This window comes from Hyperolius riggenbachi, chromosome 4 (assembly GCF_040937935.1).
Source record: "Hyperolius riggenbachi isolate aHypRig1 chromosome 4, aHypRig1.pri, whole genome shotgun sequence".
NCBI classification, from domain to species: Eukaryota; Metazoa; Chordata; class Amphibia; order Anura; family Hyperoliidae; genus Hyperolius; species Hyperolius riggenbachi.
In genome coordinates, this window is record NC_090649.1 from 449,387,449 (window position 1) to 449,413,260 (window position 25,812).

General features: G+C 43.6%; 1 protein-coding gene across 1 annotated transcript in view; it reads right to left on the reverse strand.

The window, feature by feature from the left end:
* The window catches only part of KIF6 (kinesin family member 6), a 287,414-nt gene that overhangs the window by 142,006 nt on the left and 119,596 nt on the right, over positions 1-25,812 (reverse strand). Inside the window, exons 12-13 of the mRNA XM_068232714.1 lie at positions 24,556-24,697; positions 23,736-23,954 (exon numbers count right to left, since the gene is read on the reverse strand). Of these exons, the coding sequence (XP_068088815.1) occupies positions 23,736-23,954; positions 24,556-24,697 (361 nt within the window). The remainder of the gene's footprint in view (positions 1-23,735; positions 23,955-24,555; positions 24,698-25,812) is intronic.

The window sequence follows — 25,812 nt, forward strand, 5'->3', positions numbered from 1 at the left end:
AAAGAAGGAAAGAAAGAAAGAAAGAAAGAAGAGAAGAAAGAAAGAAGGAAAGAAAGAGGAAGAAAGAAGGAAAGAAAGAGGAAGAAAGAAGGAAAGAAAGAGGAAGAAAGAAGGAAAGAAAGAGGAAGAAAGAGAAGAAAGAAAGAAAGAAAGGAAAGAAAGAAAGAAAGAAAGAAAGAAAGAAAGAAAGAAAGAAGAAAGAAAGAAGAAAGAAAGAAAGAAAGAAAGAAAGAAAGAAAGAAGAAAAAGGAAAGGAAAGAAGGAAAGAAGAGAAGGAAAGAAAGAGGAAGAAAGAGAAAAGGAAAAGAAAGAAGAGAAAAGAAGAGAAAGAAAGAAAGAAAGAAAGAAAGAAAGGAAGAAGAAAGAAAGAAAGAAAGAAAGAGGAAGAAAGAAGGAAAGAAAGAGGAGAAAGAAGGAAAGAAAGAGGAAGAAAGAAGGAAAGAAAGAGGAAGAAAGAAGGAAAGAAAGAAGGAAGAAAGAAGGAAAGAAAGAAGAAGAAAGAAAGAAGGAAAGAAAGAAAGAAAGAAAGAAAGAAAGAAAGAAAGAAAGAAAGAAGAAAGAAAGAAAGAAAGAGAAGAAAGGAAAGAAAGAAAGAAAGAAGGAAAGAAAGAAAGAAGGAAAGAAAGAGGAAGAAAGAAGGAAGAAAGAGGGAAGAAAGAAGGAAAGAAAGAGGAAGAAAGAAGGAAAGAAAGAGGAAGAAAGAAGGAAAGAAAGAAGGAAAGAAAGAGAAGGAAAGAAAGAGAAGAAAGAAGGAAAGAAAGAAGGAAAGAAAGAAGAAAGAAAGAAAGAAAGAAGAAGAGAAGAAAGAAGAAAGAAAGAGGAAGAAAGAAGGAAAGAAAGAAGAAAAAGAAAGAAAGAGAAGAAAGAGAAGGAAAGAAAGAAGAGAAGAAAGAAAGAAAGAAAGAAAGAAGAAGAAAGAAAGAGAAGAAAAGAAGGAAGAAAGAAAGAAAGAAAGAAAGAAAGAAAGAAAGAAAGAAAGAAAGAAAGAAAGAAAGAAGAAAGAAAGAAAAGAAAGAAAGAAAAGAAAGAAAGAAAAGAAGAAAAGAAGAAGAAAGAAAGAAAGAAAGAAAGAAAGAAAGAAAGAAAGAAGAAAGAAAGGAAAGAAAGAAAGAAAGAAAGAAAGAAAGAAAGAAAGAAAGGAAAGAAAGAAAAGAAAGAAAGAAAGAAAGAAAGAAAGAAAGAAAGAAAGAAAGAAAGAAAGAAAGAAAAAGAAAAGAAAGAAAGAAAGAAAGATAGAAAGAAAGAAAGAAAGAAAGAAAGAAAGAAAGAAAGAAAGAAGGAAAGAAAGAAAGAAAGAAAGAAAGAAAGAAAGAAAGAAAGAAAGAAAGAAAGAAAGAAAGAAAGAAAGAAAGAAAGAAAAGAGAAGAAAGAAGGAAGAAAGAAAGAAAGAAGAAAGAAAGAAAGAAAGAAAGAAAGAAAGAAGAAAGAAAGAAAGAAAGGAAAGAAAGAAAGAAAGAAACGAAGAGAAGAAAGAAGAAAGAAAGAAAGAAAGAAAGAAAGAAAGAAAGAAAGAAAGAAAGGAAGAAAGAAAGAAAGAAAGAAAGAAAAGAAGAAAGAGAAAGAAAAGAAGATAAGAAAGAAGGAAAGAAAGAAAAGAAAGAAAAGAGAAAGAGAAGAAAGAAGAAAGAAGAAGAGAAGGAAAGAAAGAAAGAAAGAAAGAAGAAAAAGAGAAAGAAAGAAGAGAAAGAAGAAAGAGACAAGAGAAGAAAGAAAGAAAGAGAGAAAGAGAGATAGAGAGAAAGAAAGAGAAAGAGGAAGAAAGAGAAAAAGGGAAAGAAAGAGAAACAAAAAGAAAGAAAGAAAGAGAGAGAGAGAAAGAAAAAGAGAAATAAAGAGAAAGAAGGTGACAGAAAGAAAGAGAGAGGGAAAGAAAGAGAAACAAAGAGAAAGAGAGTGAGTGAGTGAGTGAGTGAGTGAGTGAGTGAGTGAGTGAGTGAGTGAGTGAGTGAGTGAGTGAGTGTGTGTGAGTGTGTGTGTGGTGTGTGTGTGGTGTGTGGTGTGGTGTGTGTGTGTGTGTGTGTGTGTGTGTGTGTGTGTGTGTGTGTGTGTGTGTGTGTGTGTGTGTGTGTGTGTGTGTGTGTGTGTGTGTGTGTGTGTGTGTGTGTGTGTGTGTGTGTGTGTGTGTGTGTGTGGTGTGTGTGTGTGTGTGTGTGTGTGTGTGTGTGTGTGTGTGTCTATATAAAGTTTCTGGTGATCTCGCGTCCCACCTACACACCTGGCCAGGACCACAAACAGCCAATCAGATTTCACCTATTCACGTCAATGGAAAAAATGTCCACAAACTTGGCACAGTTGGTCACTTGGTGACCAAGGTGAAAAACTGGGTGGAGCATAAAACAGCCAATCAAATTACAGCAATTCATTTTCAATGAGAAAATGTAAGCTGCAGCCATTGTTGAAAAAAAAATCTGTAAGGAAAAAAAGGACCCCTGGGGAGGCTTCCCCTGTCCTTCGTCCCTACGCTGCTTTGCTGGGACCCCCAAATCTCAGCAAGGTAAATATTTACCTACCCTGGTCCTGCGAAAATGCACTAGCCGCTTTTCATTCGGGTTAAGTCGGAAATAGCCGAACCTGATCGATCAGTCTACGGCGCAGATGCGAGTCCTTTTGCGCCTGCCCAGTAGAGTGGATACGATCGGGCTCGGCTATTTCCGCCTAGCCCGAATGAAGAGCCGCTACTGCGCCTGCGCTGGATCCCTTGTTGGGGAGGATTCAGGGGAGCCAGCGCTGGATTCCCTGCAGCTACAGGGATGGGGGAAGCCTCATTGGGACCCTGAGGCTTCCCCCTCCCGAGGTAAGTATCCCCCTCCCGAGGTAAGTATCCCCCTCCCGAGGTAAGTATCCCCCTCCCGAGGTAAGTATCCCCCGGAGGGTTTTTTTCTTTATGTTACAGAGTCTCTTTAACGTGGCCACACACCATACAGTTTTTAAAATATCTTTTCAATTCAGGAACTACAATCAATTTTTCTGACCGATTGTAACATTTCAAAAATCTGACCAATGTACCACACACGTGTTCAATTTTTACCCAATTATGAAAAAAAAATGATTGAAAACACAGAGAAAATTGCTTGGAAGTATATGCAAGGAAATTGACAATCTACCCTATACCATTCAATTTTCATAAAAATTGATCAGAAAAATCCAGCACTCCCCATAGACTTTTATCGGATAAAAACAGGAAATCAGAAATCAGATTTCTTGCTTGAATAAAAGAAAAAAAAAAGCTTTAGATTGTTTAGGAAATCTGATCTTTTTATTGAATTGGTGTAAAATCGGATCATTTTATTGTATCGTGCGTGGCCATCTTTAATTCGAACAGAATCCGAACATTTGTATAGCGCTTTTCTCCTGTCGGACTCAAAGCGCTCAAGAGCTGCAGCCACTAACGACGCATTCAGGAGGCCACCATGCAGTGTTAGGCAGTCTTGCCCAAGGACTTCTAACTGAATAGGTACTGGCCCCAACCAGGATTCGAACCCTGGTCTCCAATGTCAAATGCGGTGCCCTTAACTAGTACACTATCCATTAATCCTGTTAATGGCAGGGTTCTCAAACTTGCCACACCTGGTCACTGGGTGACTGAGATTAATATTCAGGAAAGGGGGTGGAGCCTACAACGCCAATCAAAGTTTACCTATTGATTTTTAAGGGGAATATTTAAATTCCTGCCATTCTTACACGGTTAATGGGAGAGGACTCAAACCTGTTGCAGACGGTCATTGGGTGACTGAGGTTCAAATTTAGGAATGGGGCGGAGCCACAAACAGCCAATCAGATTTAGTTGATTAATAAACTGCTTTCACTCTTACATGCCATGGACCCCACAGGTCACAAACTGACTGTGTCAAAAGTTACACAAATTGGGTGGAGCCAATAAATTTAAATTACAGCCATTCTTACACTGTTGTGGCAGGGTTCTCAAACTTGGTAAAGTTACTCACTGGGTGACTGGGATTAATATTCAGGAAAGTGGGTGGTGTCCACAACAGCCAACCAAAATTCACCTATTGATTTTAGGGCGAATATTTAAAGCCGATCCGAGATGAAAAACTAACTATAACAAGTAACTTGTCTATATATCTTATCTAAAGTTTAGATAGTTTACACAGCAAATCTAGCTGCAAACAGCTTCAAACGAATATGATTATTTCTTCCTGTGATACAATGACAGTAGCCATGTTGTTTGTTAATATTACACACAGGCAAGTTTATCTGCATCTTCAGCACTCAGCTTGTAAAAAAAACCTAATCCCCCCTCCTCCTCCTCCTCCTCTCTGCCTGTGAACTCTCTGTCTAGTAATACCTCCCCCTCCTGCCCAGACTGAGCTCCCATGAGCCCTTGCTACTGTCTGAAATTGCAAAGGCTCTCTGAAAAAACTGTGGGCGAGGCTTGTTTAGTTTATAAGGAATTAGAGTATTAAAACAAAAAAAATTTGGCTTGAGGAATGCCCTATAAACAATAGGAAAGGAACACAATTATGCAATGAGTAAAAGTTCATCTCGGATCCAATTTAAATTGCTGCCACTCTTACACTGTTAATGGCAGGAGCCTCAAACCTGCTACAGTCTTGGCTCCCTATCCGGCTAGCCCCTTCTTGGCTCCCTATCAGGTTAGCCCATGCTTGGCTCGCCATCAAGCTAGACCTACATAGCACCCTATCAGGCTAGCCCTACTTGGCTTCCTATCAGGCTAGCCCATGCTTGGCTCTCCATCAGGCTAGCCCTACATAGCACCCTATCAGGCTAGCCCTACTTGGCTTCCTATCAGGCTAGCCCATGCTTGGCTCCCTATCCGGCTAGCCCCTTCTTGGCTCCCTATCCGGCTAGCTCATACTTTGTTCCCTATCAGGCTAGCCCTTACTTGCCTCCCTACCAGGGTAGCACCTGCTTGGCTCTCTATCAGGCTATCCCATGCTGTGTTCATCTGAGCCCCTTTTGAAGACATTTAAAACACATTCGATTTAGGTTCATGAAAGCCGTGGTTATCAAGTAAAGCTGGTGTAGGAAATAGTCTTTTAAGGAATTTGGAGATTGCTTTTCAATCATATGGCCGTATAATGCTGTCTACCTGGTGTGATGTGTTTGGAAATAAGTGATGGGTAAACCGCAAAGCAAAGAATGTGTAGTCTGTCAGTGTTCATCATGGACATTCTGTGCCATAAAACCGTTGAGAAAAGCCTGAGATGTATTTATGGGGTTTATCTCAAAGCCAGGTAAGGAGATTGTCAATATCACATGAGATGTGGGAAAAGGGAAAAAACAAATGCCATAAATTTTATTCTACCCGAGATCTTCTTATCTTACCAATAAATCCAGAATATCCAGATAGCTCATGGTGACCCTGAACCCCTAGGAATTAATCCAGACTGAGGGCGTATTATGTTCTCTGGAGGCTTCAGTCATTCACTCATCACTACATATATGGTTCATCTCTCTGGCTGGGTTTCTCTATTCCAAGAGGACCTGCCACTTTCACACAAACCCGCTAAGCAGAAATTACAAACTGCCTATCCTTTACAGAATAGATTTTAGGATATAGAAGAAAAGGAAGGGAATGTCATTTTCTATGGGGTTGATATTTTGGTGCTGAGGCAGGTGGACTTGGTGCTGAGGCAGGTGGACTTGGTGCTGAGGCAGGTGGAGTGGGTACTGAAGCAGGTGGACTTGGTGCTCAAGCAGGTTGACTTGGTGCTCAAGCATGCGGACTTGGTGCTCAAGCAGGCGGAAAAGCAGGCAGACTTGGTACTCAGGTAGGTGGACTTGGTGCTGAAGCAGGTGGACTTGGTGCTCAGGCAGACGGACTTGGTGCTCAGGCAGGCGGACTTGGTGCTCAGGCAGGCGGACTTGGTGCTCAGGCAGGCGGACTTGGTGCTCAGGCATGTAAATTTGCTGCTGAGGCAGGGGACTTGGTGCTCAGGCAGGTCGGACTTGCTGCTGAGGCATGTAGATTTGCTGCTGAGGCAGGCGGACTTGCTGCTGAGGCATGTAGATTTGCTGCTGAGGCAGGCGGACTTGATGCTGAGGCATGTAGATTTGCTGCTGAGGCAGGCGGACTTGGTGCTCAGGCAGGCGGACTTGCTGCTGAGGAATGTAGATTTGCTGCTGATGCAGGCGGACTTGGTGCTCAGGCAGGCGGACTTGCTGCTGAGGCATGTAGATTTGCTGCTGAGGCAGGCGGACTTGCTGCTGAGGCATGTAGATTTGCTGCTGAGGCAGGCGGACTTGATGCTGAGGCATGTAGATTTGCTGCTGAGGCAGGCGGACTTGGTGCTCAGGCAGGCGGACTTGCTGCTGAGGAATGTAGATTTGCTGCTGATGCAGGCGGACTTGGTGCTCAGGCAGGCGGACTTGCTGCTGAGGCATGTAAATTTGCTGCTGAGGCAGGTGGACTTGCTGCTGAGGCAGGCGGACTGGGTGCTGAGGCAGGCAGACTTTGGGCTTGATGCACAAAAGAGTGCTAACTGTTAGCACGGCCGTTTTCGCGCGAATTTTCGTGCGAAACAATACCGTTTTCACGCAAAAACGATAGATTTCTCTGGAAAATTCACGTCTGCACGCAAAAACGTTATCGTTTCGCACGAAAATTCAAGATCGCGCGCAATGCGAAAATTTGCGCGAAAACTGACGTGCTAACAGTTAGCACTTTTTTATGAATCAAGCCCTTTGTGTTGAGGCAGGCGGACTTTGTGTTGAGGCAGAAAGACTGGGAGCTCAGGCAGGTGAACTGTGTGCTCAGTCGATTGGACTAAGAAGTGGAGTATCTTAATATGGTACATTCTACATTTGTTTTAAAAAGGGGGTTTTGAGGTTATCCTTATTTTGAAGAGCATCCACAGCTATGGCTGCTGAGTGTCAGCAGGTCAGTAAATCAGTAAATCTGTTAGATACATTTGTCAAAAATACAACCTACTATCCTGCTTCCTTGCCGCTACATACGTTCCTTAGACACAACCTACTATCCCATCCCCTTGCCTATACAATGTCTTCTTCAATACAACAATCATCCCGTCTCCTCCAGAGACCATAATAAAATGGGCTTGGTTCACTAAGACAAAAAGCATGCCTTATCAAAGTTAGCATGCCTTATCAGAGTAGCATAGCGAGTGCTACAAACCCGCAGGGGCTCGTGGCAGGACGAGTGGAGTTCTCGTTATTGCCAATTAGCAGGCATAAGTTCGCTATGCTACTCTGATAAGGCGTGTTAACTTTGATAAGGTGTGTTATCTCTGATAAGGCATGCTATTTGTCTTAGTGAATCAAGCCTAATGTCTCCTATGATACAACCTGCCACCTCGTCTCCTTGCCTCTACAATGGCTCCTTAGATACACCTTACTATCCAGTCTCCTCACCTCTACAATGGCTCCTTAGATACACCTTACTATCCTGTCTCCTCACCTCAACAATGATTCCTTAGATACAGCCCATCATCCCGTCTCCTTGCCTCAACAATGATTCCTTAGATACAGCCTATCATCCCGTCTCATTGCTTCTACGTTTCCTTAGATGCAACCTGCTATCCCATCTCGTTGCCTCTACAATGTTTCCTTAGATATTGTTGCCGCACTTGAGCGGCTTAAACAGTTAAAGGATGCAGTGACTCATGGGGATTTGAGAGCTGTTGAGCGGTTCCAGGTGATGCTCTGGAAGCCACGTACAGTTCGCACTGTGAGAGAAGCTCAGCCCGCTGCTACGCTAAGGAGAACAATATGGCCATTTTCTGAGCTTCGCAGTCAAACAAGCAGTCTTTCAATATTTCCATAAAATAAAAACAGACGCCCGGAGGGAGGCCGGCAGCGGCCAGCGTTTTTAGGACTGAACAAGCTACATCAACTCTCAGGTGACTCATGAATTCACTTTCCCTTCCAATTACAAAAGACTCAGGTGCGAGTTAGATTTTTACAATGTTGAAGGAGCCAAGAGAAGTGTCTGACAAGATAACACAATTGTCAAGTTTATATCCATGAGCGGAAAGAGCATGAGGTGAGACGCATCGTGGAAAATGTGCACAATGTGTTGATTCAGTACTTACTCACACCTCGGCGGGTGAAAAGCAAGACTTCCAGAGATCCACAGAATACAGAGAACTTGTCCTGCTCATAAATGTGGCTTACTGCGGTGGCTATGTCCACTGCATAGTGGATATTTCCTTGTTCTGCAGACAGGACATCAACGGGCATCTGTCAAACTTCTCACTTCTCCTGTCCAATGAAAACCGCATTCTGGGATCCACACGGAGAAAAGTCCTGGACTTCACTATTCCGGACCTCAGTCCTGTCTCTTTCTGACATTCACAGACTAATGAGAACTTTTTAACTATCACTATGTTTGTTCTTATTAAAGAGCGTAACCAAGCAGCTCAGGGTGACCCAAACCACTAGAAATGTATAGGGTGGGATAAGGTCTATTTTATCCCCCTATACATTCCTAGTGGTTTGGGTCACCCTGAGCTGCCTGGTTACTCCGTTGTACTGGTCCAAGCCCTATCCCATACAGCCATATCAATCCCTGCCATGTACTGATGAGGGCCAAAAGCGTAAAACAGGATGTCTAAATTTGTGGTTGGTGTGGCTGTGTAATATTTAAAGCTATAGGCTTACTATACACCACCGGTTCTGGATGCTTGCCTTGCTTACAGGGGCGAAAAGGGATAATTTGTATATTCAGTAGTGGTGCATTGTGGGTAACCACAAATGTTCACTTATAGCTGAATTATTGCAAATTTCCTTCTGTTTTAAAGGGAACCTGAAGCGAGTAAAATTATTTAAAGTAAACACATGACGTACCTGCAAATGAATATTAGATACTAACTTCACCGTCAGTTCCTCTCAGAAGCTCACCATTTTCTTCTTACAGTGATCCCTTCCAGTTCTGACAATATTTTGTCAGAACTGAAACATACCAGTTGCTGTCAGTTATATATCAGCAGCTATCAGTTACAACTGAATGTGCAAGGTAATGTTCATGTTTCCCTATGGCTCAAGTGGGTGAGATTACAGTTTAACAGTGTGCTGACCAGGAAGCCGTTATGGGGTAATGACAATTTTTAAAATGGAGGACAAAGAATTCCAATGATCACAGTGGACAAATGGGATGCAGGAGAAGAAGGCAAATTTCACCAAGCATTTCTTATTAAAGGTAACCTAAGCGAGAGGTATATGGAGGCTACCATATTAATTTCCTTTCAAGCAACACTAGTTGCCTGGCTATCCTGCTGACCATCTGCCTCTAATACTTTTAGCCTTAGGCCCTGAACAAGCATGCAGCAGATCAGCTGATCAGCTGTTAGCCAGATGCTTGTTTCTGGTGTGATTTTGATACTACTGCAGCCAAATAGACCAGAAAAGCTGAGAGGCAACTGGTATTGTTTAAATGGAAATAAATAGGGCATCCTCCAGATACTTCTCCCTCTAGGTTCCTTTTAAAGTGAACCTTAAGTGAAAATAAACTGATGAAATGAAATAAACAATTGCATCTAGCATCCTACTCCTAAAAATGACTTTTTTTTTGAGATCACAAACTTTTAGGTTATGTTTAAAAACGTAAGGCTAAGTTTCCACTTGTGCAAAAACGGGCCGACTCCCTGGCCACGAATTTGGAGGAAATTTGGCAGCATATAGAAGTTAATGCTGAGCACCTGAATCTGTGGCCGGGGAAAAATCTAATGCTGGGAATACACGGCTCGATTCTGCCGCTCGATCGATTCCCCGCTCAATTCCGCAGGCGATTCTCTTATCTTCCGCTCGTTTTTCTTATCTTTTTCCATTGTGCTCAATGCGGAATCGAGCGGCGAAACGATCGGGTGGGAGATCGGACGTGTCGGAAATTATCTATCGAGTCATCTAAATGGCTACGAATCGAGCCGTGTATTCCCAGCATTATGGCCTGCAGCATAATCTCGTCCGATCGCCATACCGGTGCATAGCGTGGCTAGAGGGATTGGGCTGCGAGACGCGTCACAGATTTATCGGCATCGTGTCTCGCAAGTCGCATGCCGAGCACAGCCTAAGAGTTATTGTTTTGTCTCTGCTTAAAATGACACAGTGTTTTTGTGTCCCAGAGAGCTAAAAATGTATAAACTATTGATTGTTTTTATCTCTATTCTGCGCTCAGAAACTATTCTCTGCCAGGAAAGAGTGTTATGGCTGTAATTCCTTATGAGTGAGGATAACTATAGTCTGACTGGGTATGCCTGGAGAGAAACTCAATTGCATTGCTGAAAGTTAACACTTTCAGGTAGAAAAAGAAAAAAAAAGGAACACAGCAGACTTATTTGTATGCTTGACTCTGTACATACACACGTCTATCTCATCATGTCACATGTCACCTTTAAGAGTTGTAAATACAAAACAATGGGCCACAGAAACAAAGAAATTCATGGGACCTGAAGCCTTAGGCCTAACTGACAACCTTATTCCCTCTTTCCTTCCCATGGTATCGCTGAATATGGTGTCAGGCAGTTAGGGCCTGTGTTTCCACTACACGCAGAATGGATGCAGAAAACTGACTCCAATGAAAGCCTATTGGCCGGTTTCCACTAAATGCGATTTTTCTGATGCAGATTTTCCCATAGGCATTTATTGGAGTCAGTTTTTCTGCATCCAATCTGCGTGTAGTGGAAACAGGACCTAACTGTATATCCCCTCGATGCACACAGAGATAAGCAGCCTTCAGGGAATTCATATTGGATTATAAGAAGACAAGTAAAAAGGCCCGCCCGTTAAAAAGTGGGTGCTAGGCCACAGCCGCTACCACCCGCAATGTGCGCACAGACGTGTCCCACTTGCTCATCCCCCACCGCTGCCCGAAGTATATGCACAGAGGGAGATCCTGCTTGATTGGCAGTTGGAAAAAACTGTTATTTCCCACAATACAATGAGGTTCACAGACAGCATACTGTCGGGTCTGGAAGCACAGACACACACACACACACACAGGGACAGGACGCAGAGACTCAGGCGGTTTATTATATAGGATGGATGCACCTCACCTGAGAAATACCATGAGCAGTGACATCTTCTGGAATGTGCTGGAATTTCACCCAGCTGAATTCACAGGGCCCCTGACACACCCATCCGCGTTCCCCAACTTGGCATTTTGGGCAAGCAGAAGAGGCGATGATCTCTTCTAATGATTGTCACAGAGTACAGAAGGTTAATATTGTACAAAGAGGAGACAAAACAAGACACTGATTATTTAATATTGCGCTTTTCTCCTGGTGGACTCAAAGTGCCAGAGCTGCAGCATCTAGGGCGCGCTCAGTAAGTAGTTGCAGTGTTAGGGAGTCTTGCCCAAGGTCTCCTTACTTAATAGGTGCTGGCTTGCTGAATAGGCTGAGCCAAGACTCAAACCCTGGTCTCCTGTGTCAGTGGCAGAGCCCTTAACCTGTACACTATCCAGCCACTAGAAGGAGGGGAGAGTAAAGCTAGCCTTCAATTCTTCTGATCATCACTGAGAGCGGAGAGTCACCATTGCAGAGGACTGTGGATAGAGGCTGATCTTCCATTCTGATAGTCAGAGGGTCACTATTATACACAGAGGACTGAGGCAAGTGGGTGACTTTCTATTCTAAAGGCCATCAGAGAGTCCCCATTATTAATAGCAGACTGTGCAGGGAGAGTGATAATTATTCTGATGGTCATCTGAGAATCACCATTGCACATAAAGGACTGGAGCAAATAGACAGAACTTCTATTATGATGTTTATCGCTAGCACAGACCCACAGGTCACCACAGACAGTACATGAAGGATGAAGAGAAAAGGGTGAACGTCTAGTCTGATGTTCATGGCTGAGACTAAAGGGTAAACACTGTATATTGAGGACAGAATACTGTGGAGAGGAAAACTTTTGATTCTGAAGACCATAACTCGGAGTGGAGGATCAGCATCACACAGAGGGCTAAGGAGAAGTGGTGACCTTCTATACTGTTCATCTGTAAGCGCCGCCGGTGCATGTCAGCTGCGGAATGCCGAGACCTGAGCTGCGGCTCTGACTTCCGGGTCTCAGCAAGCCGCGGACGTCACTGGAGCGCAGGAGGCTGCGCGGCTCCCATTGGATAGACGGCGGATGCGTTCCCTGTATACGTGCTGCCGAGGTAAACAGTAACCACGTGTGTTGTGATTGGTTTTGTTTCAGTTCTGCTTTCTTTTGATTGGTTAGTCACTGTATTTGAACTCTGTGAGCGCTCCCAGTTTTTTCCTGTGATAGTATTTAGCTTTGGCTTGTGCCGGGTATGCGCTCACTCATTGCTCTGATCTCTGGTGCCGATCTTGCCTTGTATCCTGTCCAAGCTTCTTCTAGATTGATCACTGCTGCCGACCACCGCTTGTTCCTGACCATGCTCTCTGATTGGATTACCCGTTGCCGACTCTGCTTGTTCCTGGATTCCCCTAATTGCTGCCTGGATCAATCCTTGCTTGTTTAAAGCTTTTCCCATGAACATTGCCTGGACCGACTCTGGATTGAACTGACCATGTTATCTGTAAAGTGTTTGAACTGCCTACAAAGCCTGCTATCACCTGGCTATCATCTGGACTGCCTCAACCTTTAGGCCTCAGGTGAATATATAATGAGTCTACTGTGCACTGTATTACTGATACTGCTTTGTTTGGTGAATACTATCTGTCAGTCTGTATGCTACATCTACCTGCAGGGTATTGTAGAATTGTACTAGGTAGGAGTTTGCGCAGGTGTTACGGGCTGGGCTATAGGTCAGTCATATGGGCACACAGCCTGACCTATAGTCATTGACCAGGCAAGCCTGACATCATCATTACTAAGTGAAGAACACCACTGTATAGAAAACTCAGGAGAGAGTGGTAGACTTTTTATTCTGATGGTCATCACTGAGTGAAGAACTATATACGGAGAAATCGGGAGAGAGTAGTGGACTTTTAATTTGATGGTCATCACTTAGTGAAGAACTATATACAGTACAGAGAAATCAGGAGAGAGTGGTAGACTTACATTCTGATGAACATAACTAAGTGCAAAGAGTCAACACTTTACATACTGTTGATGACTAAAGAAAGAGAAGAAACCTGTTCATTGCTGACAACCGATGATTGAAGCTGTACACTGACAACCGATGATTGAAGGAGTAACTCTCTATTCTGATGGCCACCACTGAGTGAAGGAGGACACCACTGTAGATAGAGAGCTGAATAGAGAAGGGTGACAGTTTATTCTGCTAGTCATCAAAAGTTTACAATTATACATAAAGCACTGAGAAAGGAAGAAGGACCTCCCATTATAATGTTCATCACTCAGAGCAGATGGACACAACTGAACATAGCTGGTAAAGGAAAGAGGGGTGCCCTTCTATTGTGGAGATCACTGAGAGCTCAGGGTCATCACTGTAAATAGAGGGCTGAGGAGAGAGAGACGTCCTCAACTAGCAGAGGAGCAAGCTACACCAACCAGAAAACCAAGAAATGGTTGTGAGATGTACGGAATTCTTTATTTATTGCCGATATCAGAACATGGGCAGAGTGATAACATACATCACCCCATAACTCCAACGAGATACACAGTGCCAGACTTCACATCTATGGAAGAAAGAACAAGGCCAAACTTGCTCTGCTCCAACTTTCTCTGAAACTTTTGTTCTGCAGAACCGCATTACATACTGCTGGCAGAGAAAGGCGGACATCTGGATGCACAGATCTTACCATACAAGTATCTGGCTGCAGGTTCTTCCTGCTCCCAGGGCTGCTGAAGTGAGGACAGGTCTACGTGATCACTTATAGATCAGTTTTTGTTTTGTCAGAGGTTAGAAAGCAACAGACTGGACTGGCTTTAAACTGTGACGGCAAACGGCAGGTTACTGCGGTACCCTCAGCGCGAGGCAGGGCTTCAGCTCTATACAATTATATTAGCTGACGGAGCATTGTTCCATGCGGGGTGATCTGGTGGAAACCCGTGGTCACATAGACCCCACTCTTTTGGCTGCTCTTGCCTCAATGAGAGAGTCAACAGCTTGTTCACCACACATAACAATCTGTTAGGGTTAGATATACATAAGAGCAGAGCTGGGACAAAGTCCTCCAGCACCCAAGACTGAAACACCAAAGTGCGCCCCTCCATCCCTCCCGCCCCAGCCATCACACACTGATTGCTATTAGACTAAGACGCTCCCCAGGGCCCCCAAAACCTTAATCTCTAGTTATCTGGCTTGCAGTCCCTGCCATGTATCCCCTTTTCCTATTTCTCTCTGTTTCAAACACAATTGGGGGAATGATAGCTGAGTGAGTTGTGCACCCTGTGACGCCGTCGATATGACATATCGAATGCGTCATGGAGTTACCAACGCTAGTTCTTCGCAAACCACCCAAACTGACAGTTTTTTGGTTTAAATACACTTTTTTTTCCCTTCACCAAAGGGCTGGAGAAATCTTTTCATGGTCAGTTAATTAGCCTCCTGTTGAAAAGATTCTCTGCCAGCACAGGGGACCCCCTGAGGTGTTTATGACCTCATCCATCAGGTGAAGGGTAGATATCAGTTGACAGAAGCTCATAAATTGTAGCTTTCTCCAGCCTGATCGGCACCGACCCACCAGGAGTCCGACACCTAGCTGCCTTGTGGCCTGAGTTGAAAGGAGACAGGAATGATCCTTATCACGCCATCTGGGCACCCAAAGATTCAACCAAACTGTAGAAACTGTATTTAATAAATAGGCACAATTTGGTAATATTTCTGGTGTTCCCAAGATCGCAGTTCCCTCAAATTCACGGAGTTTATTAGATTCCACATGACACTGGTCCTGAGAGATTTTCAGCCCTCTGGATCTTTCGGAACCAGTGCCAGTAAGGTGAAAGGGGGGGACGGTGCTATTAGCGATCCAGACTCCTCGTGTTTGGTATTAGCAGATTCACACACTTACGCTGATTGTGAATATTCATTCGGGTTCTTGATATTACCTACGGGCATGCTGAGAGCGGGCAAAATATGAATTGGCCCAAAACCTCTCCCTGCCTAAGGGGGCATTGCCTTATTCAAATTGCAAGGCTGGACTTGTATGTGTCATAACTCCTCCCACCTACAGTGAGGAACAAAACTGACATGATCCAAAAGTCCAGAGTCCTTTACCTTCAATCTGATGCCTAGTAACATCCTGGCAGCCCGCAGGGACACGGGCCAACCTCCATCTTTGAATTTTCTAACAAAGGCCTGTTGGCCGCATGGCAACCGCCATTTTGGGACTTTCGCCAAAGACTTGCGATTGCCGCATGGACTACCAATAACGGTATTTGAACTGTATATAATCAGACATCCTGTTCCTTTTCTTGCCTTCTCTCTGTCAATCAATCTGTTCTAAAATAAGCTGTGTGTATGTAGTTTAGAAATAAACTAACGATTTTATCGTTCAGTCTTGTGCCTGTTCTGGTCATCTGATTGCTGCTATAACGAATCTGCCCTCTGAAGAGTCAGTCATACTACCGCATTGTTTTATGATTTGCTTATGATTGTTGATTTGCTAGCTAGGTTGTAAATAACCGTTTCTTCCTTCTAGGATTAGCTAGTACCAGATTTCCTGTGCGAAATCGATAACTTTCGTTTCTCGATTATAAATACAATTCGAGATTGCATCATATAGGGACCCAGTAACCTTTCTTTAACGTCACATTGCTCACAGTCTTTAAGCCGTCGGAAGTGACTATTCCCCGAACGGTGACTTGAGCGTGTTGAACGTGATTGGGCTGGCTACCGTATTATGATAGCGGGAGTCTCTTTCCTCCCTGAACTTGAGAGAGTGGTGGCAGTTTACTTTATTTACCCGATTTCCAGCGCGAAATCGATATTTTTAGTTTACCGATTGTATATACAATCAGAATTGTACATGTATGGGCACCTCCAACCAATCTTAACCGTTTACTACGCACACAGTGAATTTGCCTCCAGCAGTCTCTAGTGCATGAGACTTGCATGGCAACAGTGGCCTAGTAATACGGGATTGGTGGATGTTTGTCCCATTACATATTGTCGGCAGCTGCGCGACCAATCTTTATTGTCAGTCTGTTCACCGTACTTCCTGCGTATGCTAACGGGAGCAGATTAGACGGGATTGGCACGCTCTGTCGCCCTTTTCCTTCTTCCCTCTGACGATCCAGCAACCGGTCTCGTTGTCCGTCTGCGCCCGTACTTCCTGCGTACGCTAACGGGAGCAGATCTCGACGGGATCGCGGGGCTGGATTGTCACACACCCCTCCTACACTGCGCCCTGAGGCTGGAGCCTCTCTCGCCTCTGCCTCGGCCCGCGCCTGCATAAAGTTTAAGGTAGCTAAAGGTTAAACATAGTTGTTGGGGTTAAAAGCATTAGGCATCAGGATGGAGTTGACATCAGGAGGGAGCTAAGAATAAGGCCTAAGAGCAGAGAGACATACTGCAGAGCGCTTTTCGATCCATTTTCATTTTTAAAAAAACATGCTCCTATTGACTTGCATTAAAATTGTGGTAAAATCGTGACAAACGTGATCGCAATGGCTGCAATTTTGTCATGATTTTGATGCAAGTCAATGGGAGCATATTTTTAACAACTAAAACGGACCGCAAAGCGCTCTGCAGTGTGTCTCTGCCCTAATGAAGTAGTTTACACTGAGAAGGAAGTTAAAGACCAAGGGTTGAACTTCTTTCCAATCAGTAGCTCATACTTCCTTTCGCACAAGAAATCTTTACCTTTTCTCAAAAATATCATCAGGTGGTCCTGTGTGGCTGATATTGTGGTGAAACCCCTCCCACAGTGTGCTGTCATGACCATGGTTCTGACAGTTTACCGTCTGTGAACCTCGTTGCACTGTGGGAAATAATGGCTTTTTCCAACTGCCAAGCAAGCAGTATCTCCCTCTGTGCATAGAACTCTCAGTAACCAACATTCCATACTGAAAACTGGCATAACTAAAGATGTCACCACCAGTGATAAATTTCAGAATGTAAATCAGGGAGGAAAGATTTTACAATGGGCAATCACTGACTACAGAATCTGTATATGAATATTGAAAAAATAAGCAATTTTTTTTTGTTAAGTTATTTTCACTACAGTTCCTCTGTTAGATGCCAGGAAGGGGTTTACATTGGAAGGGATGTTAGGCTTGGGTGTTGGGAAGTTGTCTACATTGAGAGGGAGGTTAGTGTTAGCCATGAACAAAGTGTTCACATAGAGATTTGATTAGAGAAAGGCTTCAGGAAGCAGATTATATTGGTAGGTAGGTTATGGATGGGCCCCATGGAGATGGCCTCAGGAAGGAGAGAGGTTAGGTTTACTTGTCAGGAAGGAGTTTGCATTGTGAGGGAAGTTAGAGATAGGCCTGAGGGGAAAGTTTACACGGGACAGGTAGGAAGGTTAGGGCCCATTTCCACTTATGCGGTGCGAATTAGTTGTGGAAAACGCAAAACCGAATTTGCACGCGGGTGCGAATTTTAACGCAAAATTTACAGTGAATTAGAGTGCATTTTCGCATATGTTAACCTATTTTGGTTCCTGGAGGTAGAAACTACGTCCAGGAACCATGTGCGCTACCGCGCGCCCCCGCAGCCGATCGCGCGCGTGCACGCGCACTCCCGGCCACGGATTCGGTAGCCAGGGAATCAATGTATCGGGCTATGGTGCCCGATCACTGATTCCTCTCCCCCGCTGAAAAAGCGACAGCTTTTCTCGGAAGCTGAGCCTTTTCTGGCCGTTCCCTTCCCGATGCGCCACTCTAAGCGTCTGTTACGCTTAGAGTGATGTTATGTAAACAAACTCATGGCCGCCATCTTGTGGCCAAAAAGTAATACTACAACTGAAAATAAAAATAAAATCAACACACATTTACATTATAAATCTATTGTTTACCCCCCACCCTCCCAAAACTACCCAAATAAAATGTTTACTATAAAAAAAAAAAAACCATTACAATAATAAAAAAAAAAAAACATGTAAATATTTACCTAAGGGTCTAAACTTTTAAATATCAATGTAAAGATGAAATATTTCTATATTTTTTTTATGTTAAACTTGTTAATAGTGATAGATGCAAAATGGAAAAAATGCACCTTTATTTCCAAATAAAATATTGTCGCCATACATTGTGATCGGGACATAATTTTAACGGTGTAATAACCGGGACATATGGGCATATACAATACGTGAGTTTTAATCATGAAGGCATGTATTATTTTAAAACTATAATGGCTTAAAACTGAGAAATAATGAATTTTTCCATTTTTTTCTTATTCTTCCTGTTAAAATGCGTTTACAGTAAAGTGGCTCTTAGCAAAATGTACCCCCCAAAGAAAGCCTAATTGGTGGCGGAAAAAACAAGATATAGATCAGTTCATTGTGATAAGTAGTGATAAAGTTATAGGCTAATGAATGGGAGGTGAACATTTCTCTCGTGAAAACCACGGAACCTGAATGGGTTAATGAGTATGCTAATTTAACCATGTCAGTGCCTATGTGCTTTTACATTGATTTTATGCGAAAAAGCAAGCGACTTTGCAGTAAAATTTGCATACGAAAACGCTTGCGAATTTCCTATTAAATACATTGTATGCGAATCGCACACCGCTTTCTGAGGGCTCTGCCGTGCAGATTTTTTCTGCACAGAAAAATGCCCAGAAATCCTGACAAGTGGAAACAGGCCCATCCACTTGTATTGTCTATGCAAATCTGCATGCAGGAAACGCATGCAGATTCGCTCTAGTGGAAACGGGGCCCTATGGGTTAGGCATGAGGAAGGTGTTTACAATGCGAGAAAGGATAGTGTTAAGATGCATACACATTCACTACTATAAGAAACGACGGGTCCGTCAGACCCTCCCGCTGGGCAGGCGTTCCAGCGATAGTACAGCGTGTGTACATTCCGTCGGCAGAGTGATTACACGGTTTCTGAACGATCCGCTGAGTGGATCGTTCAGAAACAGCCTTATCACTCTGCCGACAGACTGTACACACGCTGTACTATCGCTGGAACACCTGCCCAGCGGGAGGGTCTAACGGACCCGTCGTTTCTTATAGTAGTGCTGGTGTACGCGCCTTAAAACAGTACCAGATTCCTAGCAGTCCTGCTGATCCCTTTGGTGTCAGTAGTGACTGAATAACACGCCTCAAACAAGCATGAGGTTAATTCAGTCACAGCATCTGATCTGCATGCTTGTTCAATGGCTATGGCCCGGCGGATCGTTCAGGAACAGCCTTATCAGTCCGCCGACAGTGCATACACACGCACTACGGTCTGCTGAAAACCTGCCCAACGGGAGGTGCCGACGGAACCGTCGTTAGCTGATGTCGTGCATGTGTACGCACCTTTAGAGGAGGAGGAATGGCAGGACTGCCAGGCAACTGGTATTGTTTAAAATGAAATAATATGGCAGCCTCCATATCTGTCCCACCTTAGGTGTCCTTTAATTAATGCAATTTTCCAGGACAATTAGATCCACTCTAGACAACTGGAAGGGTGCACTGTGGTATTCACTTGATTTGTGCCATTCGAGTTAATATAATTTTCGGGTCATTTAGGTCTTTCTGTTTATTGTTACGTGAAGGTTACTGGAAGAATGTTCTGAGAATGGATGGGGGAAAATAGACCATTTGGGCTTGTATGGATAGAGTTATCTTTGGCAAGAGGAAAACACTGCATTACAACATGAGAACTGTGAAATATGGTGGTGGCATTATCATGCTTTGGGCCTGCTTAGCTTTGGGGCAGCTATAGCCATCATGGATGGAACTATGCATTTTGAACAATTACAGCCAATTCTGCAAGGAAATGTCAGAGTGAAAAACTGAACCGAATCTCAAGAGGAAATGGGTCAAGCAACAAGACAAGAACTCAAATGATAATAAGAAAAAAGAGAAACTAATGTCTTCAACAGCTGAGTCCCAACTTTAATCTAAGCATGGTCGGAATAGCCAATTTCCGATTCCGTGGTAATTTCGCATACCGCCACTACCGAAATTCCGCTACCGTTTCATTCCGAGGGAATTCCTGAGCCGTTCCGCGGAATTCCGAGATACACGGAATTCCGTCAGAAAATTTTTAAAATCTCTCTCTCTCTCTCTCTCTCTCTCTCCACCTCTAGACCATGAACCACACTACATGGTAAAGCTGTCCTAGCATAAACCATACTACCATTATGATCAATTCAATAGAAAAAGTAGCATGATTAAGGATTGGTACTTTTTGAAAAGCATGCTTATATACCATAGCATATCTATAGAATTGATCATAATGGTAGTATGGTAGTATTTTTATTTTTCCATTCACGTCTATAAGAAATCGAGCGGAAAAGAATTGAGCAGAACATCGGACATGTCGGAATTTTATCAGCGAAGGCATCTATCGGAACGATTCTTCGCAAATAACGTAATGTGTATTCCCAGCATAACAGAAAATCTTACAGAACATGGTATGGTGTGTACTAGGCATAAAAAGGGAACAGATAATCCCTGAAAACCACCAACATCCAGGAGTTGAAGCTGCTCTGTAGGGAGGTATGGGCTGAATTTCTACCAGTCTGATCAACGGTTACCAGAACTATCAGCAGATGCCAATGCTGCCCAAGGAGGCAACAAACGCAAAGCTTTACATACTTCTGCCACACAAAAATATGCAACTTTCTCTCATTTTCCTTAATAAAAAATTAACAAGCTTAATGTTTTGGACTCGTTTGTTTAAAGAACACATTTAACCACTTTACCCCCGTCCGTACGGATTTCTCCATCCCTTTTTCCATCCTTTAACCCCCAGGGACGGAGAAATCCGTACTTTGCGCACTCCCGCCGCTGCCCGCGCTCCCGCTCGTAAACACGCCGCCCGCCGCTAGTAAACACGCCGCCGCCCGCTCGCTCAGAGGTCAACGAACGGGAAAATCCATTCCCGTTCGTTGATCTAAGCCCCTCAATGATCCGCTGCCGCTCGGCTGAGCAGCGCGATCATTGTGAGCAATCACAAAGTCCCAGCCTCTTTCTACTTCCTGCAAGCGTCCGGAAGGACGCTTGCAGGTCGCATGAAACAAAAAGTTACTGTTGCCATCTTGTGGCCAAATAGTAAAACTACACCCTAACCATTTTTTACACACAAATAAACTAGTTTTACACAAAAAATTACCTCCTTACCTCCCACACTCCCCAATTTATTTATTTTTTTGTAATTAAAAAAAAATAAAAAATTTACAATTTAAAAAAAATACATAAATAGTTACCTTAGGGACTGAACTTTTTAAATATTTATGTCAAGAGGGTATAACACTGTTACTTTATAAACTATGGGCTTGTAATTAGGGATGGACGCAAAACTGAAAAAAATGCACCTTTATTTCCAATTAAAATATTGGCGGCAAACATTGTGATAGGGACATAATTTAAACGGTTTTATAACCGGGATAAATAGGCATATACATTTAATGGGTTTTAATTACAGTAGCATGCATTATTTAAAAACTATAAAGGCCGAAAACTGAAAAATAATACATTTTTTCCCACATTTTTTCCTATTTTCCCATTAAAACACATTTAGAATAAAATTATTCTTGGCATAATGTCCCACCTAAAGAAAGCCTAATTGGTGGCGAAAAAAACAAGATATAGTTCATTTCTTTGCGATAAGTAATGATAAAATTATAGACGAATGAATGGAAGGAGCGCTGAAAGGTGAAAATTGCTCTGGTGGTCAGGGGGTAAAACCCCTCAGTTGGGAAGTGGTTAAAGTCATATTTATTTGGAAATATTGAAAATGTTTCCAGTAACTAAACACTTCTGTTAACTGTTCAGTCATTTTGAATATTGGCACGAAATATAAGTGGCCAGTACTCTTGCCTTTCAGCACTGGACACTATATGCATGGAGTTTGTATTTTCCCTACGTGTTAACATGGGTTTCCTCTGGGCACTCTGTGTTTCCTCTCACTTTCCAAACATCTCTGAGGACTATCAATGACATGACTATGTATTCTGTGCTGCAGAAGATGCCAGTGCTATATAAATGCATAATAAGAATATTATAGGACATTAGGCTATTACTATGGTAGGATTAGATTGTGAGCGCCTCTAGGGCAAGTCAGTGACCTGATTATGTACTCTGGAAAGTGCTGCAGAAGATGTCAGTGCTATAGAACTACATAATAATAATAATGTGGTAGGACATTAGACTATGACTATGGTAGGATTAGATTGTGAGAAGTAAAAATAAAGTTATGGACCTTCCACCCACTTCAAACTGCTCCACAAAGTTGAATTTTTCATCCCTATGTATGTGAATAGACTCTCAAAGCAAACCGTGAGGAATTAAAAGTAAAAAAAAATAAAAAAATAAATACTTGCCTAAGTAGAGGGAAGCCATTAGGAACTCCAGAAGCTTCCCAGATCGTCCTCCACATCCTCACTGCCAGCCGGGACCCTGTTCTGGCTTGTACATGCACCAGGCTGGTCCGTGCCTGCGCACTAGCACAAAGCTGCTTAAAGGAAGCATCCAAGTAAATAAAAAAAATAAAAAAAAGATCCACTTACCTGGGGCTTCCTCCAGCCCGTGGCAGCCGTCCTGTGCCCTCGCCACAGCTCCGGAGGCTCCCGGTCTTCTCCGCTGCAGAACCCGACATCGCTAGGTCGGGTTCCGGGTCGGCCTCTTTTATGCTCCACGGCGCGGGTCACGTGGTCCGGCCGACGTCATCAGGACAGTACATCAGGACGGTACTGCACGTGACCCGCGTCGTGGAGCATAAAAGAGGCCGACCTGGCGAGGTCAGGTTCTGCAGCGGAGAAGACCAGGAGCCTCCGGAGCTGCGGCGAGGGCACAGGACGGCTGCCACAGCCTGGAGGAAGCCCCAGGTAGGTGGATCTTTTTTTTTTTTTATTTGCTTGGATGCTACTTGGAGGAAAAATCTTCATGTGAGCTTTGTGCTAATGCGTAGGCTCAGACCGTATTCGAACATGCACTGTACAACTGCACTTGTACATGGGCGATAACACAACCATGAGGGTAAATCCAAAAAGCCCTTGTCGGATTTGCTTTAAAGCAGGATTGTCACCATAAAGATCAAATTTCAACAGCAACTGCTCTGAGTGTGTTAAGTGATAAAAATGCTAATCCTGCTTTCAAAACTTTTTCTGCTGCTATGATTTGGAGTTATCACATACCATAAGAGCAGTGGCCCTTTAATTGCCATTGCCATCGGCTGGCAAAACAGTTGCGTGCTGGGGAGTCTTATCTATAATATATTCCGCCACTTTCCTTTATTTCCCCCTGCTTCTAACAACATAAGACAGTGCACTTCCTAGTATAGACCTCAGGGGGAGTGTCTGAAGACTCTGGGAAGAGAGCAGGTAAGGAATACACAATTAGCAAGAGGAGAAAAAAGAGCGAGGGAGGAAATTATGTCAGGATTAGCTTCATTCACAGGTAACAAAGATGGAAACTGTCTAGAATAGGATTCTCTGCTTTTCCTTTATAAAATGTCACAAGAATTGTAATGTGGACAGTGCAATACATCTGTTATGTAAGTAGAACTAGTATTTATCTACTTATGTGTTTTTTTATTTCTAGGTTAGCATGGGTGTCACTTAAGGAACCCAGCACTGGATCGGAGGGGGTCAAAATGATGGGGGAAGCCTATGGAATATTCTGTGGCTTCCTTCCACTAAGGTAAGTAGCTAAACTTCCTTCCAAATTAAGCTTCAGGTTCATTAAGTGTCATGACCTCAAGAAAAATATGCAGTAAAACATACCATATATAAAACTGTGTAAGTACCGATCACAAACCTGTTGTCCTGTGGAAGGAGGCGGGCCTGGAGGCCATAGCCAGACTGTCTGTCACCTGAGGGGAGGCAGTGGATGTGGAGGATGGGTAACTCCCCCGTGCCGGGCTCTCCGTTAGTGTGCTGTTACCATGTGAACGAGGCCGGGCTACTGATTGGCTCACTTCGTACATGGCATCCTGTGCCCGCTTCTTCTCCTTCTTCAGCATGCTGACCAATATATCTGAGGAATGTCTATAGGAAGAAATGCCTCTACACAAAGAGGGGGGAGCTTAACCTCCATTGAGATGTACTAAAGTGGACCTGTCATGCTGTCCTACACAATTCTAAGCAGATGGTAGTAGTGCATGGCATGAATTAATACGGCTCTAGCAAACTTTTGTTTTGCGTAACATTTTAGTAAGAGGTATTTTTGGTCAGTTGTAGCCCCTTACACACTCCTCGGAGTTCTGGTTCTCCATAAGCTTGCTGGGTAGTCTGTAACTCTGGGTGCTTCAAGTCCTACCCCATAGAGCCACATTAATCCAGACCATACACTGAAGAGGATCAACCCATCGGAAACAGTCAGCATGCATGTTGGATTATTGTGGCTCTGTACAATTAACAAGCTAACACATCATTGCAATCCAGCGGATCTGGAGGTGTGGTTAGCTTTCAGGGACAACAGAGGGGTGTTTTGCATGTTCAGCAGTGATGCATCGTGGGAGACATCATGTACTCACTCCAATCTGATAATTGCAAACACCTTCTGTAACTTCTGTTTTTCAGACTACAATGTGAGACTTCTGGAATAAATGGTTGTGTTCGGTATGATACAAGGATACTGATTTCATTGTCTCGTTGCTGCAGGAGATCTCGGAGTCGCTTGATGTCCTCTGGGTGGGAGGCAGATGATGCGGGCCGGTCTATGGGGGTCTCTGGGGCCAACAGCCCGTAGTCAGATGGTCTCTTGTCACGGAAACGCTTCTGCCACACACAGATGATATAAATGATCAGTGATATCCAGGGAACACAAGAGAACATTTGTCAGAACCAGTCGGGGAGGAAGAGGAACATATTACATGGTGCAATACAGGAGCAGAGCAATTTCCCAGGACGACCAATCAGAATGCTGGATTTGTGCCTCTTTTCTCTGTTTATGCGCAGGTTCTCCCACAGTTTTTATTGCACTTATTTTGATAGCGATCCATAGTGTGGCATCATATTGGGTGCCGCCATACCTGCCAATATGAATAGCTGCAATAGCTATAACTGGAAATTTGGCCTGCCTGATAAAATAGTGGGCAAAAAAACTGTGGCTACAAATAGGGTGATTTTATTGGGCCCTTTCAGGGTTAGGAATCCGCTGGAGGGGGTCGGTCAGAGTGGGGGATGGTTGGGGGGACAGATCGCAGTTAGGCATTGGCTGGTGTGGTCAGGCATCAGAGTGTGATGGGATGAGGTGGTTAGCGTTAAGGTGAACCTCCGGACTAAAAATCTGCTCAGCAGCACTGGAAAGGCTTGGTGTTTCTTTGACAGTTTTACAGCATGAGAACTTTGTTTTTCTTACATAAGCCTTATGTTTATCTTTACAAAAGCTAAGCTCCGCCCCATCAAAGAAAACTGCCTGGGCTTTTTTTCCCTGATGCTGTGCAAAGCATGATGGGATTTCCTATGTTGTTATTCACGTTGCCTAGCAACTGGGAGGGGTGATCAGGACACAGGACAGTTGGAACTGTGTCTCATGCTCCGTCACCTCCTTTCAACTAAAAAAAAGATGGCTGCCCTCATGAAATCAAACATTTGCCTGTTCTTTTAAAACAGGGTGGGTAAGAGATTATATTACCCATCTATTTTAATTAACAAACTAATGTAACTTAATGACAGTATGTTTGTTTAGGCTGAAGTTCCTCTTTAAGCATTGTCTGGAGGGTTGGGGGGCTAGTAAGGCTGAGCCACATGCATGTTTCAGGTGTGTGATTCAGACACTACCTCTGCATGAAAGATCAGAAGGATGCCAGGCAACTGGTATTGTTTAAAAGTAAACATGTATGGCAACCTCCACATCCCTAGCATGTCAGCTGTGCTTTAAGTAGGGAAGG